The sequence below is a fragment of the Cuculus canorus genome, chromosome 1 (genome assembly GCF_017976375.1).
Source record: "Cuculus canorus isolate bCucCan1 chromosome 1, bCucCan1.pri, whole genome shotgun sequence".
Classification (NCBI taxonomy): Eukaryota; Metazoa; Chordata; class Aves; order Cuculiformes; family Cuculidae; genus Cuculus; species Cuculus canorus.
The window spans coordinates 1,313,198-1,328,573 of record NC_071401.1 but is presented as its reverse complement, the minus strand read 5'-3'; the positions used below and the strand labels follow the sequence as shown (position 1 = coordinate 1,328,573).

Sequence of the window (15,376 nt, the reverse complement as noted above, 5' to 3'; positions counted from 1 at the left end):
GGCCACCAACCATCCACCCCATCTCCACCACGGCCACCACAGCGTCCCCAAAACCACCTCTGAAGGCCTCAAAACCACCTCTGAAGGCCCCAAACCACCTTGAAGGCCCCCAAACCACCTCTGAGGGCCCCAAAACCCCCTCTGAAGGCCCCCAAACCCCCTCTGAAGGCCCCAAAACCACCTCTGAAGGCCTCAAAACCCCCTCTGAAGGCCCCAAAACCCCCTCTGAAGGCCCCAAAACCCCTCTGAAGGCCCCAAAACCACCTCTGAAGGCCCCAAGTGGAGCACCCGCAGCTTCTGAGCTCCTGGTGGCCACCAACCATCCACCCCATCTCCACCACGGCCACCACAGCGTCCCCAAAAGCACCTCTGAAGGCCCCAAAACCACCTCTGAAGGCCCCAAAAGCACCTCTGAAGGCCCCAAGTGGAGCATCTGCAGCTTCTGAGCTCCTGGTGGCCACCAACCATCCACCCCATCTCCACCACGGCCACCACAGCGTCCCCCAAAACCACCTCTGAAGGCCCCAAAACCACCTCTGAAGGCCCCAAGTGGAGCATCCGCAGCCTCTGAGCTCCTGGTGGCCACCAACCATCCACCCCATCTCCACCACGGCCACCACAGCGTCCCCAAAACCGCCTCTGAAGGCCCCAAAACCACCTCTGAAGGCCCCAAAACCACCTCTGAAGGCCCCAAGTGGAGTATCCACAGCTCCTGAGCTCCTGATGGCCACCAACCATCCACCTCATCTCCACCACGGCCACCACAGCGTCCTCAAAACCACCCAAAACTGCCCAAAATTGACCCAAAACCACCTCTGAAGGCCCCAAGTGGAGCATCCGCAGCCCCTGAGCTCCTGGTGGCCACCAACCATCCACCCCATCTCCACCACGGCCACCACAGCGTCCCCAAAACCACCCAAAACCGCCCCAAAACCACCTCTGAAGGCCCCAAAACCACCTCTGAAGGCCCCCAAACCACCTCTGAAGGCCCCAAGTGGAGCATCCACAGCCTCCGATCTCCTGGTGGCCACCAACCATCCACCCCATCTCCACCACGGCCACCACAGCGTCCCCAAAACCACCTCTGAAGGCCCCAAAACCACCTCTGAAGGCCCCAAGTGGAGCATCCGCAGCTTCTGAGCTCCTGGTGGCCACCAACCATCCACCCCATCTCCACCACGGCCACCACAGCGTCCCCAAAACCACCTCTGAAGGCCCCAAAACACCTCTGAAGGCCCCAAAACCACCTCTGAAGGCCTCAAAACCACCTCTGAAGGCCCCAAAACCACCTCTGAAGGCCCCCAAACCCCCTCTGAAGGCCCCAAAACCACCTCTGAAGGCCCCAAAACCACCTCTGAAGGCCCCAAGTGGAGCATCCGCAGCTTCTGAGCTCCTGGTGGCCACCAACCATCCACCCCATCTCCACCACGGCCACCACAGCGTCCCCAAAACCACCTCTGAAGGCCCCAAAACCACCTCTGAAGGCCCCAAGTGGAGCATCCGCAGCCTCTGAGCTCCTGGTGGCCACCAACCATCCACCCCATCTCCACCACGGCCACCACAGCGTCCCCAAAACCACCTCTGAAGGCCCCAAAACCCCCTCTGAAGGCCCCAAAACCACCTCTGAAGGCCCCAAGTGGAGCATCCGCAGCTTCTGAGCTCCTGGTGGCCACCAACCATCCACCCCATCTCCACCACGGCCACCACAGCGTCCCCAAAACCCCCTCTGAAGGCCCCAAAACCACCTCTGAAGGCCCCCAAACCCCCTCTGAAGGCCCAAAACCACCTCTGAAGGCCCCAAAACCACCTCTGAAGGCCTCAAAACCACCTCTGAAGGCCCCAAAACCACCTCTGAAGGCCCCACGTGGAGCATCCGCAGCCTCTGAGCTCCTGGTGGCCACCAACCATCCACCCCATCTCCACCACGGCCACCACAGCGTCCCCAAAACCCCCTCTGAAGGCCCCCAAACCACCTCTGAAGGCCCCAAGTGGAGCATCCGCAGCTTCTGAGCTCCTGGTGGCCACCAACCATCCACCCCATCTCCACCACGGCCACCACAGCGTCCCCAAAACCCCCTCTGAAGGCCCCAAAAACCCCCTCTGAAGGCCCAAAACCCCTCTGAAGGCCCCAAAAACCACCTCTGAAAGCCTCAAACAACTCTGAAGCTCATCAAAACCAACTCTCTGAAGGCCCCAAAACCACCTCTGAAGGCCCCATGTGGAGCATCCGCAGCCATCCTGAGCTCCTGGTGGCCACCAACCCCATCCACCCCATCTCCACCACGGCCACCACAGCGTCCCCAAAACCCCCTCTGAAGGCCCCAAAACCACCTCTGAAGGCCCCAAAACCACCTCTGAAGGCCCCAAGTGGAGTTTCCACAGCTCCTGAGCTCCTGGTGGCCACCAACCATCCACCTCATCTCCACCACGGCCACCACAGCGTCCCCAAAACCACCCAAAACTGCCCCAAAACCACCTCTGAAGGCCCCAAGTGGAGCATCCGCAGCCTCTGAGCTCCTGGTGGCCACCAACCATCCACCCCATCTCCACCACGGCCACCACAGCGTCCCCAAAACCACCTCTGAAGGCCCCAAAACCCCCTCTGAAGGCCCCAAAACCCCCTCTGAAGGCCTCAAAACCACCTCTGAAGGCCCCAAAACCACCTCTGAAGGCCTCAAAACCCCCTCTGAAGGCCCCAAAACCACCTCTGAAGGCCCCCAAACCACCTCTGAAGGCCCCAAAACCACCTCTGAAGGCCCCAAAACCCCCTCTGAAGGCCCCAAAACCCCCTCTGAAGGCCCCCAAACCCCCTCTGAAGGCCCCAAAACCACCTCTGAAGGCCCCAAAACCCCCTCTGAAGGCCCCAAAACCACCTCTGAAGGCCCCCAAACCACCTCTGAAGGCCCCAAAACCCCTCTGAAGGCCCCAAAACCACCTCTGAAGGCCCCAAAACCACCTCTGAAGGCCCCAAAACCACCTCTGAAGGCCCCACGTGGAGCATCCGCAGCCTCCGAGCTCCTGGTGGCCACCAACCATCCACCCCATCTCCACCACGGCCACCACAGCGCCCTCAAAACCCCCTCTGAAGACCCCAAAACCACCTCTGAAGGCCCCAAAACCACCTCTGAAGGCCCCATGTGGAGCATCCGCAGCTTCTGAGCTCCTGGTGGCCACCAACCATCCACCCCATCTCCACCACGGCCACCACAGCGTCCCCAAAACCACCCAAAACTGCCCCAAAACCACCTCTGAAGGCCCCAAGTGGAGCATCCGCAGCCTCCGACCTCCTGGTGGCCACCAACCATCCACCCCATCTCCACCACGGCCACCACAGCGTCCCCAAAACCACCTCTGAAGGCCCCAAAACCACCTCAAACCGACCCAAAATTGACCCAAACAGACCCAAAACCACCTCTGAAGGCCCCAAGTGGAGCATCCGCAGCCTCCGACCTCCTGGTGGCCACCAACCATCCACCCCATCTCCACCATGGCCACCACAGCGTCCCCAAAACCACCCAAAACTCCCCCAAAACCGCCCCAAAAACCACCTCTGAAGGCCCCAAGTGGAGCATCCGCAGCTTCTGAGCTCCTGGTGGCCACCAACCATCCACCCCATCTCCACCACGGCCACCACAGCGTCCCAAAACCCCCTCTGAAGGCCTCAAAACCTCCTCTGAAGGCCCCCAAACCCCCTCTGAAGGCCCCAAAACCACCTCTGAAGGCCCCAAAACCCCCTCTGAAGGCCCCAAAACCACCTCTGAAGGCCCAAAACCCCTCTGAAGGCCCCCAACCCCCTCTGAAGGCCCCCAAACCCCCTCTGAAGGCCCCAAGTGGATCACCCAACGCTTCCGAGCCCACCGATGGTCCCTGAGGTCTTCATACCGGACGGTATTCGACGTCGGTGAAGTCCTTGAGGGCGGCGCGGAGGAAGTCCACCCATTCTTTGTCGCTCAAGGAGTTCTCCTGAGTGCCGAAGACGTAGAGGTCGTGGGGGATGGCGACGGTGGCCTCGTCCAAGGTCTTCCCCAACCCTCTGGAGGTGAACCAGGAGGTGATGTTCTTGGGAGGAGGAACGCTGCCTGGTGGGAAAGAAGGTGGAGAAAGACGGTCATGGAGGACCTAAAGAGCTCCGGTGAGGGTGGTGGCATCTCCCAAGGGTTCGACGCACCCATGTTCCAAGTGCCGATGAAGATGGAGATCATGTCGGGTTCATCCTGGTGGGAATGGCGGTTCTTCATCAGCTGGAGGAGCTGACAGAAAGCTTCGCGCTTCTGAGGGAGACAATTGGGGGGGACCCCGAGGTCATCTCGGGGTCACAGAGTCCATCTCTGGTCCTCAAAGTCCATCTCAGACCCCAAAGTCCATCTCTGTCCCCAAAGTCCATCTCAGTGACCCCAAAGTCCATCTCAGTGACCCAAAGTCCATCTCAGTCCCCAAAGTCCATCTCAGTGTCCCCAAAGTCCATCTCTGACCCCAAAGTCCATCTCAGTGTCCCCAAAGTCCATCTCAGTGTCCCCAAAGTCCATCTCAGGTCCCCAAAGTCCATCTCAGTGTCCCCAAAGTCCATCTCAGTGTCCCCAAAGTCCATCTCAGTGTCCCCCAAAGTCCATCTCAGTGTCCCCAAAGTCCATCTCAGTGTCCCCAAAGTCCATCTCTGACCCCAAAGTCCATCTCAGTGTCCCCAAAGTCCATCTCTGTCCCCAAAGTCCATCTCAGTGTCCCCAAAGTCCATCTCAGTGTCCCCAAAGTCCATCTCAGTGTCCCCAAAGTCCATCTCAGTGTCCCCAAAGTCCATCTCAGTGTCCCCAAAGTCCATCTCTGTCCCCAAAGTCCATCTCAGTGTCCCCAAAGTCCATCTCAGACCCCAAAGTCCATCTCAGTGTCCCCCAAAGTCCATCTCTGTCCCCAAAGTCCATCTCAGTGTCCCCAAAGTCCATCTCAGTGTCCCCAAAGTCCATCTCAGTGTCCCCAAAGTCCATCTCAGACCCCAAAGTCCATCTCAGTGTCCCCAAAGTCCATCTCAGTGTCCCCAAAGTCCATCTCAGTGTCCCCAAAGTCCATCTCAGTGTCCCCAAAGTCCATCTCATGTCCCCAAAGTCCATCTCAGTGTCCCCAAAGTCCCATCCTCTGTCCCCAAAGTCCATCTCAGTGTCCCCAAAGTCCATCTCTGTCCCCCAAAGTCCATCTCAGTGTCCCCAAAGTCCATCTCAGTACCCCAAAGTCCATCTCAGTACCCCAAAGTCCATCTCATGGTCCCCAAAGTCCATCTCATGTACCCCAAAGTCCATCTCAGTGTCCCCAAAGTCCATCTCAGTGTCCCCAAAGTCCATCTCAGACCCCAAAGTCCATCTCAGTGTCCCCAAAGTCCATCTCTGTCCCCAAAGTCCATCTCAGACCCCAAAGTCCATCTCAGTGTCCCCAAAGTCCATCTCAGTGTCCCCAAAGTCCATCTCTGTCCCCAAAGTCCATCTCAGTGTCCCCAAAGTCCATCTCAGTGTCCCCAAAGTCCATCTCAGTGTCCCCAAAGTCCATCTCAGTGTCCCCAAAGTCCATCTCTGTCCCCAAAGTCCATCTCTGTCCCCAAAGTCCATCTCAGTCCCCAAAGTCCATCTCAGTGTCCCCAAAGTCCATCTCAGTGTCCCCAAAGTCCATCTCAGTGTCCCCAAAGTCCATCTCTGTCCCCAAAGACCAACTCAGTGCCCCAAAGTCCATCTCAGTGTCCCCAAAATCCATCTCAGTGTCCCCAAAGTCCATCTCTGTCCCCAAAGTCCATCTCAGTGACCCCAAAGTCCATCTCAGTGACCCCAAAGTCCATCTCTGTCCCCAAAGTCCATCTCTGATCCCCAAAGTCCATCTCAGTGTCCCCAAAGTCCATCTCTGTCCCCAAAGTCCATCTCAGTGTCCCCAAAGTCCATCTCTGACCCCAAAGTCCATCTCAGTGTCCCAAAGTCCATCTCTGTACCCCAAAGTCCCATCTCAGTGTCCCCAAAGGTCCATCTCTGTCCCCAAAGTCCATCTCAGTGTCCCCAAAGTCCATCTCTGACCCCAAAGTCCATCTCAGGTCCCCAAAGTCCATCTCAGTCCCCAAAGTCCATCTCAAGTGTCCCCAAAGTCCATCTCAGTCCCCAAGTCCATCTCAGTGTCCCCAAAGTCCATCTCAGTGTCCCCAAAGTCCATCTCTGTCCCCAAAGTCCTCTCTGTCCCCAAAGTCCATCTCTGTCCCCAAAGTCCATCTCAGTGTCCCCAAAGTCCATCTCAGTGTCCCCAAAGTCCATCTCAGTCCCCAAAGTCCATCTCTGTCCCCAAAGTCCATCTCAGTGTCCCCAAAGTCCATCTCAGTGTCCCCAAAGTCCATCTCAGTCCCCAAAGTCCATCTCAGTGTCCCCAAAGTCCATCTCAGTGACCCCAAAGTCCATCTCAGTGTCCCCAAAGTCCATCTCAGTGTCCCCAAAAGTCCATCTCAGTGACCCAAAGTCCATCTCTGTCCCCAAAGTCCATCTCAGTGTCCCCAAAGTCCATCTCTGTCCCCAAAGTCCATCTCAGTGTCCCCAAAGTCCATCTCAGTGTCCCCAAAGTCCATCTCTGTCCCCCAAAGTCCATCTCTGTCCCCAAAGTCCATCTCAGTGTCCCCAAAGTCCATCTCAGTGTCCCCAAAGTCCATCTCAGTGACCCCAAAGTCCATCTCAGTGTCCCCAAAGTCCATCTCAGTCCCCAAAGTCCATCTCTGACCCCAAAGTCCATCTCAGTGTCCCCCAAAGGTCCATCCTCAGGTCCCCAAAGTCCATCTCAGTGTCCCCAAACTCCCCCTGAGGTCCCCCCAACGCCCCCCTGGGGTCCCCCGATGTCCCCGGGGGGTCCCCCCGGAGCCGCCCCCACCCGAGCGCTGACGAAGACAAAGTCCTTCCGTTGGGTTTTGTCTTTGTCCTTCTCGAAGACGACGGCCAATTTGTTGGGGACTCGTTGGGACTTCACGATCTGCCGGACTGGAGGGGACTGGTGGGACTGGGAGCACTGGGAGGGGACTGGGGGGACTGGGAGGGGACTGGGAGCACTGGGAGGGGGACTGGGGGGACTGGGAGGGGGACTGGGGGGACTGGGAGCACTGGGAGAGGGACTGGGGGGACTGGGAGGGGGACTGGGGGGACTGGGAGAGGGACTGGGAGCACTGGGAGAGGAACTGGGGGTACTGGGAGTGGGACTGGGAGCACTGGGAGAGGAACTGGGGGGACTGGGAGTGGGACTGGGAAGACTGGGAGAGGGACTGGTGGGACTGGGAGCACTGGGAGAGGGACTGGGAGCACTGGGAGGGGGACTGGGAGCACTGGGAGGGGGACTGGGAGGGGACTGGGGGGACTGGGAGGGGGGACTGGGAGCACTGGGAGGGGGATTGGGGGGACTGGGAGCACTGGGAGGGGGACTGGGAGCACTGGGAGGGGGACTGGGGGGACTGGGAGAGGGACTGGGAGAACTGGGGGGCACTGGGAAGGGCACTGGGGGCACTGGGAGAGGGACTGGGAGAGGGACTGGGAGAACTGGGAGAGGGACTGGGGGACTGGGAGGGAGGACTGGGAGCACTGGGAGGGGAACTGGGGGGACTGGGAGGGGGACTGGGAGCACTGGGAGGGGGACTGGGAGCACTGGGAGGGGACTGGGAGCACTGGGAGAGGGACTGGGGGGACTGGGAGGGGGACTGGGAGCACTGGGAGGGGGACTGGGAGCACTGGGAGGGGGACTGGGGGGACTGGGAGAGGGACTGTTGGGACTGGGAGCACTGGGAGGGGGACTGGGGGGACTGGGAGAGGGACTGGGAGCACTGGGAGGGGGACTGGGGGGACTGGGAGAGGGACTGGGAGCACTGGGAGGGGGCTGGGAGCACTGGGAGGGGACTGGGAGCACTGGGAGGGGGACTGGGAGCACTGGGAGAGGGACTGGGAGGGGGACTGGAAGGGGGACTGGGAGCACTGGGAGGGGACTGGGAGCACTGGGAGGGGGACTGGGAGGGGGACTGGAAGGGGGACTGGGAGCACTGGGAGCACTGGGAGGGGGGACTGGGGGACTGGGAGCCCTCAGACCCCCCAAACCCCCTCCCATCCCCCCAAATCCCCTCCCGTCCCCCCCAAATCCCCTCCCATCCCCCCCAAATCCCCTCCCATCCCCCCCAAACCCCCTCTCAGCCCCCCCCAAACCCCTCCTATCCCCCCCAAACCCCCTCCCATCCCCCCCAAATCCCCTCCTATCCCCCCAAACCCCCTCCTATCCCCCCAAACCCCCTCCCATCCCCCCCAAATCCCCTCCTATCCCCCCAAACCCCCTCCCATCCCCCCCAAATCCCCTCCTATCCCCCCAAACCCCCTCCCATCCCCCCAAATCCCCTCCCATCCCCCCCAAATCCCCTCCTATCCCCCCAAACCCCCTCCTATCCCCCCCAAACCCCTCTTCTCCCCCCCAAATCCCCTCCTATCACCCCCAAACCCCCTCCTATGTCCCCCAAATCCCCTTTAGCCCCCCCAAAATCCCTTCCTATGCCCCCCAAACCCCCTTTACTCCCCCAAACCCCCTCCTATCCCCCCAAACCCCCTCCTATCCCCCCAAAATCCCTTCCTATCCCCCCCAAATCCCCTTTAGCCCCCCCAAACCCCCTTCCTATCCCCCCAAATCCCCTTTAGCCCCCCCAAATCCCCTCCTATCCCACCTAAGTCCATTTTAGCCCCCCCAAACCCCCTCCTATCCCCCCAAACCCCCCCAGCCCCCCCAAACCCCCTCCTATCCCACCTAAGTCCATTTTAGCCCCCCCAAACCCCTCCTATGTCCCCCAAATCCCCTTTAGCCCCCCCAAAATCCCTTCCTATCCCCCCAAATCCCCTTTAGCCCCCCCAAATCCCCTCCTATCCCACCTAAGTCCATTTTACGCTCCCCAAACCCCCTCCATCCCCCCCAAACCCCCTCCTATCCCCCCAAATCCCCTCCTATCCCCCCCAAACCCCCTCCTATCCCCCCAAATCCCCTCCTATCCCCCCCAAATCCCCTCCAGCTCCCCCAAACCCCCTCCTATCCCCCCAAACCCCCTCCTATCCCCCCCAAATCCCCTCCTATCCCCCCCAAACCCCCTCCCATCCCCCCAAACCCCCTCCTATCCCCCCAAACCCCCTCCTATCCCCCCCAAATCCCCTCCCATCCCCCCAAATCCCCTCCTATCCCCCCCAAACCCCCTCCTATCCCCCCAAACCCCCTCCTATCCCCCCAAATCCCCTATGTCCCCCAAATCCCCTTTAGCCCCCCCAAAATCCCCTCCTATCCCCCCCAAACCCCCTCCTATCCCCCCAAACCCCCTCCTATCCCCCCCAAACCCCCTCCCATCCCCCCCAAATCCCCTCCTATCCCCCCCAAACCCCTCCCAGCCCCCCCAAACCCCCCCCCAGCCCCCCCAAAGCGGGTCCCCCCGCTCACTGCGGTGGTGTGGGAAGCAGCTCCAGTCCTCGTGGCCCTCGCGGTGGCGCCGGAGGAGGACGAGGCGTCCGCCTTCCACGTCCACGCTCAGCGTCTGCCGCTGCGCCTTCCCCAGCTTCGAGAGCTCCCCCCGCGCCGCGTCCGCCTTCACCTGCACCGGGGGGACCCCAAAAATATAGAGCACCCCCAAAATATACAGCACCCCCAAATACAGCAGCCGCAGCAGCCACAGCATCCCTCCTCCCAGTATCCCTCCTCCCAGCACTCCCAGTATCCCCAGTATCCCCAGTATCCATCCCTCAACAGCGCCCCCCAGCGACGCGTCCGCCTTCACCTGCACCCCAAAAAACAGGGAGCACCCCCAAAATAGGCAGCACCCCCAAATACAGCAGCCGCAGCAGCCCTCCTCCCAGTATCCCCAGTATCCCCAGTAGCCATCCCCCAACAGCGCCCCCCAGCGACGCGTCCGCCTTCACTTGCACCCCAAAAACAGGGAGCACCCCCAAAATAGACAGCACCCCCAAATACAGCAGCCGCAGCAGCCCTCCTCCCAGTATCCCCAGTATCCCCAGTATCCATATGCCAACAGCGCCCCCCAGCGACGCGTCTGCCTTCACCTGCACCAGGGGGGGCACCCCAAAATATAGAGCACCCCAAAATATAGAGCACCCCAAAATATACAGCACTCCCAGTATCCCCAGTATCCCTCCCCCCAGCACTCCCAGTATCCCTCCTCCCAACACTCCCAGTATCCCCAGTATCCCTCCTCCCAGTATCCCCAGTATCCCCAGTATCCATATGCCAACAGCGCCCCCCAGCGACGCGTCTGCCTTCACCTGCACCAGGGGGGGCACCCCAAAATATAGAGCACCCCAAAATATAGAGCACCCCAAAATATACAGCACCCCCAAATACAGCACCCCCAAATACAGCAGCCACAGCAGCCACAGCAGCCCTCCTCCCAGTATCCCCAGTATCCCTCCTCCCAGTATCCCCAGTATCCCCAGTATCCATATGCCAACAGCGCCCCCCAGCGACGCGTCCGCCTTCACCTGCACCGGGGGGGGGACCCCAAAAATATAGAGCACCCCAAAATACAGCACCCCCAAATACAGCACTCCCAGTATCCCCAGTATCCCCAGTATCCCTCCTCCCAGCACTCCCAGTATCCCCAGTATCCCTCCTCCCAGTATCCCCAGGATCCCTCCTCCCAGCACTCCCAGTATCCCCAGTATCCCTCCCCCCAGCACTCCCAGTATCCCCAGTATCCCTCCTCCCAGTATCCCCAGTATCCCTCCTCCCAGCACTCCCAGTATCCCCAGCATCCCTCCTCCCAGTATCCCCAGTATCCCTCTTCCCAGTATCCCCAGTATCCCTCCCCCCAGCACTCCCAGTATTCCCAGTATCCCTCCTCCCAGCACTCCCAGTATCCCCAGTATCCATCCCCCCAGCACTCCCAGTATCCCCAGTATCCCTCCTCCCAGCACTCCCAGTATCCCTCCTCCCAGTATCCCCAGTATCCCTCCTCCCAGTATCCCCAGTATCCCTCCCCCCAGCACTCCCAGTATCCCCAGCATCCCTCCTCCCAGCACTCCCAGTATCCCCAGTATCCCTCCTCCCAGTATCCCCAGTATCCCTCTTCCCAGTATCCCCAGTATCCATCCCCCCAGCACCCACAGCATCCCTCCCCCCAGCACTCCCAGTATTCCCAGTATCCCTCCTCCCAGTATCCCCAGCATCCCTCCTCCAGCACTCCCAGTAACCCCAGTATCCCTCCTCCCAGTATCCCCACTATCCCTCCTCCCAGCACTCCCAGTATCCCTCCTCCCAGTATCCCCACTATCCCTCCTCCCAGTATCCCCAGTATCCCTCCTCCAGCACTCCCAGTATCCCCAGCATCCCTCCTCCCAGTATCCCCAGTATCCCTCCCCCCAGCACTCCCAGTATCCCTCCCCCCAGCACTCCCAGTATCCCCAGTATCCCTCCTCCCAGCACTCCCAGTATCCCCAGTATCCCTCCTCCCAGCACTCCCAGTATCCCCAGTATCCCTCCTCCCAGTATCCCCAGTATCCCTCCTCCCAGTATCCCCAGTATCCCTCCTCCCAGTATCCCCAGTATCCCTCCTCCAGCACTCCCAGTATCCCCAGCATCCCTCCTCCCAGTATCCCCAGTATCCATCCTCCCAGCACTCCCAGTATCCCCAGCATCCCTCCTCCCAGTATCCCCAGTATCCCTCCTCCCAGCACTCCCAGTATCCCCAGCATCCCTCCTCCCAGTATCCCCAGTATCCCTCCTCCCAGCACTCCCAGTATCCCCAGTATCCCTCCCCCCAGCACTCCCAGTATCCCTCCCCCCAGCACTCCCAGTATCCCCAGTATCCCTCCTCCCAGCACTCCCAGTATCCCCAGTATCCCTCCCCCCAGCACTCCCAGTATCCCCAGTATCCCTCCTCCCAGCACTCCCAGTATCCCCAGTATCCCTCCCCCCAGCACTCCCAGTATCCCTCCCCCCAGCACTCCCAGTATCCCCAGTATCCCTCCTCCCAGCACTCCCAGTATCCCCAGTATCCCTCCCCCCAGCACTCCCAGTATCCCCAGTATCCCTCCTCCCAGCACTCCCAGTATCCCCAGGATCCCTCCTCCCAGTATCCCCAGTATCCCTCCTCCCAGCACTCCCAGTATCCCCAGTATCCCTCCTCCCAGTATCCCCAGTATCCCCAGTATCCATCCCTCAACAGCGCCCCCCAGCGCCGCGTCCGCCTTCACCTGCACCGGGGGGGGGGACCCCAAAAATATAGAGCACCCCAAAATATAGAGCACCCCCAGCACCCTGAAATACTGCACCCCGAAATATAGAACCCCAAAATAGAGCACCCACAGCACCCCAAAATATACAGCACCCCTGAAATAGAGCACCCACAGCACCCCAAAATACAGCACCCCCAAAATAGAGCACCCACAGCACCCCAAAATACTGCACCCCTGAAATAGAGCACCCCAAAATAGAGCACGCATAGCACCCCAAAATACAGCACCCCGAAATATAGAGCACCCCCAAAATACAGCAGCCTGAAATAGAGCACCCACAGCACCCCTGAAATACAGAACCCCAAAATAGAGCACCCACAGGACCCCAAAATACTGCACCCCAAAATACAGCACCCACAGCACCCCAAAATACAGAACCCCCAAAATACAGCACCCACAGCACCCCAAAATAGAGCACCCCAAAAGAGAGCACCCACAGCACCCCGAAATGCAGCACCCCCAAAATACAGCACTCACAGCACCCCAAAATACAGCACCCGAAAATACAGCACCCACAGCACCCCAAAATACAGTACCCCCAAAATACAGCACCCCAAAATACAGCACCCCTGAAATAGAGCACCCACAGCACCCCCGAAATACTGCACCCCAAAATACAGCACCCCTGAAATACAGAACCCCAAAATACAGCACCCACAGCACCCCGAAATACTGCACCCCGAAATATAGAGCACCCACAGCACCCCAAAATACTGCACCCCAAAATAGAGCACCCATAGCACCCCAAAATACAGCACCCCCAAAATACAGCACCCACAGCACCCCAAAATACAGCACCCACAGGACCCCGAAATACAGCACCCCCAAAATAGAGCACCCCAAAATACAGCACCCACAGCACCCCAAAATACAGCACCCCTGAAATACAGCACCCCTGAAATAGAGCACCCCCAGCACCCTGAAATACAGCACCCCTAAATATAGAACCCCAAAACAGAGCACCCCTAAAATAGAGCACCCCAAAATAGAGCACGTACAGCACCCCGAAATACAGCACCCACAGCACCCCAAAAGAGAGCACCCATAGCACCCCAAAACACAGCACCCCGAAATAGAGCACCCACAGCACCCCAAAATACAGCACCCCTGAAATACAGCACCCCAAAATAGGGGACCCCCAGCACTCCCAGTATCCCTCCAGTGCTCCCAGTTCCCCCCCACTTCAGCTCCCAGTGCTCCCAGTTCCCCCCCAGTGCTCCCAGTTCCCCCCCGGCAGCTCCCAGTGCTCCCAGTACCCCCCCAGTGCTCCCAGTTCCCCCCTCGGCAGCTCCCAGTGCTCCCAGTTCCCCCCAGCACCTCCCAGTGCTCCCAGTTCCCCCTCCAGTGCTCCCAGTTCCCCCCCCAGCAGCTCCCAGTGCTCCCAGTTCCCCCCTCGGCAGCTCCCAGTGCTCCCAGTTCCCCCCAGTGCCCCCAGTTCCCCCCCCAGCAGCTCCCAGTGCTCCCAGTACCCCCCCAGTGCTCCCAGTTCCCCCCCCCGGCAGCTCCCAGTGCTCCCAGTTCCCCCCAGCACCTCCCAGTGCTCCCAGTTCCCCCTCCAGTGCTCCCAGTTCCCCCCCCAGCAGCTCCCAGTGCTCCCAGTTCCCCCCCGGCAGCTCCCAGTGCTCCCAGTTCCCCCCCAGTGCTCCCAGTTCCCCCCCCAGCAGCTCCCAGTGCTCCCAGTACCCCCCCAGTGCTCCCAGTTCCCCCCCCGGCAGCTCCCAGTACCCCCCCCCAGTGCTCCCAGTTCCCCCCTCCCAGTTCAAACCAGTGCTCCCAGTACCCCCCAGTGCTCCCAGTTCCCCCCCCCCGGCAGCTCCCAGTGCTCCCAGTTCCCCCCCCGTGCTCCCAGTTCCCCCCCCCAGCAGCTCCCAGTGCTCCCTGTTCCCCCCCAGTGCTCCCAGTTCCCCCCCCGGCAGCTCCCAGTGCTCCCAGTACCCCCCAGTGCTCCCAGTTCGCCCCCAGTGCTCCCAGTACCCCCCCCCAGCACCTCCCAGTTGCTCCCAGTTCCCCCCCAGCAGCTCCCAGTGCTCCCAGTTCCCCTCCCAGCAGCTCCCAGTGCTCCCAGTACCCCCCCAGTGCTCCCAGTTTCCCCCCCCGGCAGCTCCCAGTGCTCCCAGTTCCCCCCAGCACCTCCCAGTGCTCCCAGTTCCCCCTCCAGTGCTCCCAGTTCCCCCCCCAGCAGCTCCCAGTGCTCCCAGTTCCCCCCTCGGCAGCTCCCAGTGCTCCCAGTTCCCCCCCAGTGCCCCCAGTTCCCCCCCCAGCAGCTCCCAGTGCTCCCAGTACCCCCCTCGGCAGCTCCCAGTTCCCCCCCGGCAGCTCCCAGTACCCCCCCCCAGTGCTCCCAGTTCCCCCCCCCCGGCAGCTCCCAGTGCTCCCAGTACCCCCCCAGTGCTCCCAGTTCCCCCCCCCCCGCAGCTCCCAGTGCTCCCAGTTCCCCCCCCGTGCTCCCAGTTCCCCCCCAGCAGCTCCCAGTGCTCCCAGTTCCCCCCAGTGCTCCCAGTTCCCCCCCCCAGCAGCTCCCAGTGCTCCCTGTTCCCCCCCAGTGCTCCCAGTTCCCCCCCCGGCAGCTCCCAGTACCCCCCAGTGCTCCCAGTTCGCCCCCAGTGCTCCCAGTACCCCCCCCCCAGCACCTCCCAGTTGCTCCCAGTTCCCCCCCAGCAGCTCCCAGTGCTCCCAGTACCCCCCATTGCTCCCAGTTCCCCTCCCAGCAGCTCCCAGTGCTCCCAGTTTCCCCCCCCCGGCAGCTCCCAGTGCTCCCAGTAACCTCCCAGTGCTCCCAGTTCCCCCCCCAGTTCAAACCAGTGCTCCCAGTACCCCCCCACTGCTCCCAGTTCCCCCCCAGCAGCTCCCAGTTGCTCCCAGTACCCCTCAGTGCTCCCAGTTCCCCCCCCAGCAGCTCCCAGTGCTCCCAGTACCCATCCCAGTTCCCCCAGTTCCCCCCCAGTGCTCCCAGTTCCCCCCCCCAGCAGCTCCCAGTTGCTCCCAGTTCCCCCCCAGTGCTCCCAGTTCCCCCCCCAGCAGCTCCCAGTAGCTCCCAGTTGCTCCCAGTGCTCCCAGTACCCCCCCAGTGCTCCCAGTTCCCCCCCCAGCAGCTCCCAGTGCTCCCAGTACCCCCCCCCAGT

The 15,376-nt window shown here is 61.0% G+C and overlaps 1 protein-coding gene across 1 annotated transcript in view; it reads right to left on the bottom strand.

The window, feature by feature from the left end:
* Positions 1–15,376, bottom strand: part of INPPL1 (inositol polyphosphate phosphatase like 1) — a 90,743-nt gene that overhangs the window by 59,227 nt on the left and 16,140 nt on the right. The window contains 4 exon segments of the mRNA XM_054082687.1: positions 3,883–4,079; positions 4,169–4,271; positions 6,877–6,983; positions 9,448–9,598. Coding sequence (XP_053938662.1) covers positions 3,883–4,079; positions 4,169–4,271; positions 6,877–6,983; positions 9,448–9,598 — 558 coding nt within the window.